This window comes from Vollenhovia emeryi, unplaced genomic scaffold (assembly GCF_000949405.1).
Source record: "Vollenhovia emeryi isolate VEMERY1.0 unplaced genomic scaffold, V.emery_V1.0 DF939478.1, whole genome shotgun sequence".
Lineage (NCBI taxonomy): Eukaryota > Metazoa > Arthropoda > Insecta > Hymenoptera > Formicidae > Vollenhovia > Vollenhovia emeryi.
The window spans coordinates 15,668-20,271 of record NW_011966888.1 but is presented as its reverse complement, the minus strand read 5'-3'; the positions used below and the strand labels follow the sequence as shown (position 1 = coordinate 20,271).

General features: G+C 35.6%; 1 protein-coding gene across 1 annotated transcript in view; it reads left to right on the top strand.

Moving 5' to 3' along the window:
* Window positions 1–4,044, top strand: part of LOC105557474 (sodium-coupled monocarboxylate transporter 1-like) — a 9,122-nt gene extending 5,078 nt beyond the window's left edge. The window contains exon 6 of the mRNA XM_012004718.1: window positions 3,829–4,044. Coding sequence (XP_011860108.1) covers window positions 3,829–3,909 — 81 coding nt within the window. The 3' untranslated portion in view covers window positions 3,910–4,044. The remainder of the gene's footprint in view (window positions 1–3,828) is intronic.
* The last annotated feature ends 560 nt before the right edge of the window (window positions 4,045–4,604 follow it).

The window sequence follows — 4,604 nt, the reverse complement described above, 5'->3', positions numbered from 1 at the left end:
TTGCCCGAACTGTCTCTAATAGCAACCCGGGTTACTCGGGTTACTCGGGTCTCAATCGGCCTGCCCAAACCCGAGTAACCCGGGTTGCTATTAGAGACAGTTCGGGCAAGACACGAAATACATGAATCATTGAGAGGCGTACGCATGTCCGACCCAAACCTAACTCCGAGCGCTTCTTCGTAAGCACCCTTCGATAATGGGGGTAGGTCGCTTAGTGAAGAAATTTTGTAGTTCTTGTAATGGCCACTAGCGTTGCAGTCTATGTTCTTTTGGTGGCGAGGGACGCTGGAGGCCGGGAGGGATATCTGTCTGTCTTAATTGTCCCATGCACGGTAAACTCGACATATCCCCTCGGCCTCCAGCGTCCCTCGCCGGCCTCGCCTCCAAAAGAACATAGACTGCAACGCTAGTGGCCATTACAAGAACTACAAAATTTCCTCACTAAGGCTGAAACATAGACTTCTATAGACGGACCCTTTGTACGAGGGGTAACTGATAATCGCGGTAAGGGGATCACTCGTCTGACTTCGACTCTTTCCGGTGAGGTTCGGTAATACTCGGTTCACATTTCCAATACGTGTGCACACGTCCCCTCCAATCATCCCCTCCAACTTGGAGTGGGGATGATCCGTTCGGCCACGCGCGCGCGCGCACGCTCGCACACAAGCAACGCGCCGTATATACGTGTGCACACGTATTGGAAATGTGAACCGAATATTACCGAATCTCACCGGAAAGAGTCGATGTCAGATGAGTGCCTCCCGCGCCCCGAATATCAGACCCCTCTTGTCCAGAGTCGTAGCTTATACTCCGTCTATAGAAGTCTATGGGCTGAAATCACATGGTGCAGAATAGAGCTGCGGAATAGAACGTACGTCATAGAAGCAACCAATCAGAGCCAGACATTTCCGTCACTCGTTGATACGGCAAAGCTCTGATTGCCTGTTTCTATAACGCACTCTCTATTCCGTACTCCTATTCCGCATCATGTGATTTCAGCCTAAAAGCGACCTACCCCTACCATCGAAAATTAGAGGCAGTCGGGAAACCTGTATACAAGACCGTGCTCGACTCGCATTCGTGCATGTCACATGGTTGTCATTTGCATGAAACGTTCGTGAGAGAGATAAGGTGGTGGATTGTGTATCTCTGAAACTTGTGAAAATTACAAAAGTGAGCGACTGCACAGGTTGAAATTGTAAATATTCTAGTATTCACTCACTTTTGTAATTTTCGGAAGTTCCAGAAATCGACCTCCAGATAACAACAGTTATACTCTGTATTTACGAGCCAGTGAGATCAAGATCGGTAAACTCATGAGCGAATGCTTAATCGCGTAAGGCGACACCAGTGCTGAAAGTGGCAAACTTTTGATTCAAAATTTTGCAATAATATCGGCCCACGTTCAGTGACGTAATCAAGCCTAGTTCGGTCTCCTTATGCAGACTCCATGGTATCACCATTAAAAGAGATGTTCGTATACATACTTCCCAGTGAGAACACTAAAGTCGAATCGACGTCAATGGAGTCGAAACTGCGTCCCTACCGTCAGTTTTTGAAAATAATTAAAAGTCTCGGAACATTATTTTTTGTATTAAATTACTACGTTCAACGTTGTGAATACTTTTAACATTAGAGAGACTTGTCAAGTTTCAGTTGTTTGGTGGAAACACGTCGAAACAACGTACATAAAATCACACCTGATAAGACTGAAATTAAACAAATATATTTTTTGTTCTTCCTAAACGGGAACGCCATCAACCTTTTGGTCATTTAGCGTAAAGCGAATTATTTTTCAATAATTTCGTATCTCATAAATCTCAATACTTTGATTATACATATATTTTAGTACATGTATGTGATATACATATACACATATAATATAATATATGCGTGCGTGCGTGCGTGCGTGCGCGTGCGCGTGTGTGTGTGCATTTACTATAGGTATATATGTATATATACACGTAAAGTTTATAGAATTTTATCCTATTCTTCTTTCTAATGTAAACCCGCTTTCCAAAACATATAAACCATCAATATATGTATAGAATATGCGTTTTGGATAATATGCGTTAGGTATCATCGATATCAGGTCGAATTTATATCGATTTTAAGTATAAGAACAGTTTGAATACATACATTATCAACATATAAAGTAGAATTGTGGATTACTAACAGTGGAAGTAGGGCTGCACAGGTAGAATAAGAGACAGATAATATGAGGATACATTATAACAAATATTATAGTAATTTAAGAAGAGAGACATATGTATGTATTTGTCTCTTTCTGGACATGTCTTTATATATCTGTTGGTTTATACGCGTGCAACTCCTTCTATTACCACGCTAATCCATTCTATATGTAGATAATATAAACGTACACATGCAAATTGTCTCCATATCTAAAATCAACGTAAATTTGACCTGATTTAAAGCTCCAAAGCATATTGCCAGAGACAATATTTAACGTCACCTTGGATCTTATTTCGACGTCGAAAAGAGGTGTTTCTTGTGACCAAATTTATATAATTTCGACCAGGCTTTTCGACGTCATTTCGACGTCAACATTTCGACATTTCGACGTCAACATGACATCTTTTCGACTTTATATTTCCCACTGGGTTGTACCATCTTTTAAATTTCAAGGTGTTCTAACTTTTGTGTTTGTTAAATTAAAGTTATTATTTTTAGAGAAGTTTTTAGATTTGTCTAAGAAACCAGCTATATTTTTGAAAGATTAAAACTATACGTTCAAATTTTTTAATTGTAAGTACCGCACCAAAAAGTTGTCAGGCAGCAAACGATTGTTTACGCATCTTGTTATCTAAAGCCCACTTTACACGATCTATAATTCGCGACAGAATTCAAGATAGAATTCTATTTTATAATTTCATACATTAAATTGACATATGTTTGTAGATTAGGTTAGTGTAGGTTATAACATTTACATATGGATGAGGTCCGTTTTCCCTGCCGATTGGACACAAATACTCACAGCAATCAATGCTTAAGGTTTTTCATTAAACCAGATACAATTTATTTACAATACAATACAATAGATACAATACAATTAATCAATCACGCATTTTCATGCACTACACATATTTGATGCATCTTTTCTATTTACAAAATTGGAGCATTATAATTATAATTCTGATTGTTCAAATGTTTTCTGTATTACACGATACATAAAAATAAAAAATGGAATTCTGTCTCGAATTTTGTTGCGAATTATAGATCGTGTAAAGTAGGCTTAAGGCTAACTGCTTGACAGAAGGTGCTTTCCATTTACCGACACAAGTTGACACAAGTACCTATCATTTTAGCCTTGTTCACTGAACGTTCGAAAAAGACAGATTAATGCTTGGGTCGACTTGTGTCGCTAAAGAACCAAATTTTTTCGTGGCACGGTGTGTTATCACATATTATGTATCACCCCACCTCTTGCTTTACGTGCCTACCAAGTCAGCCCTATTGCTTTCCACATGTTTATTCGTTAGACTTTTTAATTAATTACTCAATAACTATTGCAAATTTTATAAAATGGTATATAACTTTTCTTTTCAGTTTAATTCACTCTACCTGTATACATTAAGGGTCACTTCTTGAAATCATAAAACTAGGAAATATTTTATTATACTTCATTTTATTGACTTAAATTTTCCGGTTTTTATTTTGTTGTATAATTTAATATACGACTCCGTATATATTATTTATATTAGTGTATATTATATTTATAGTAATATAAGTATATTATTTAGTTTTGTTAATATTGAATTTGATGTTATTTGTAATTATATATATAATTTGATTTATTGTTTACATTAGGTTGCAAATTTGAATGAAAAAGTGGCGTCTTGTACTATCAATGAGGATGATAAATTATTATCAGGAGGAACTTCGACATGATGTAATAAATAAATTATTATTATTATAAATTTTAGTGCTCGGAATTTGTTAAAAATAGAACATGATTTTGTAGTTCAATAACACTGATTTATATATTAAAGTCAAAGTCGTACTGACAATGAATTATTAAGAGAACCTGTGTACAAACTTTGTATACAATACTGTATATTTTTGGGTAATTATAGCAATCCCATTATTGTTAATAACATATTTACGTAAGTATATTATAATATAAAATATGTATTATTATAAAATATATATACATATATATTATAACTTTGGCTTTATGCTATATTATTATACAGGGTTTGTCAAAAGTGTGGAAACATCTAAATAATTTTTGTAAAAATGAAAATATCAGAAAACGGTAAAACACGTATTTTGATTTTTCAAAAAAATTATCGTTTGACATGGATACCGATTATCTCCCCTCCCCAGGTACGTAGGGGTAAAAGGGAGGTTGAAAATTTTAAATGGGACCTCCTATTTTTTATTGCGTATTCTTATAGCTCACCTCAAGAACTTTCCAAAACGCTATAATAAAGTATTTTTTATTAAGAACTTTTTGAGTTATTAAGGTTTGATAGTTCCAATATTTTGACATAAATTTTTTTATCATCTTACCTTAATACTTTTTTGAATAATGAGACAAATTAAGGGGGCATATACACCTAGGAGGGTCAAAAAAATCGATT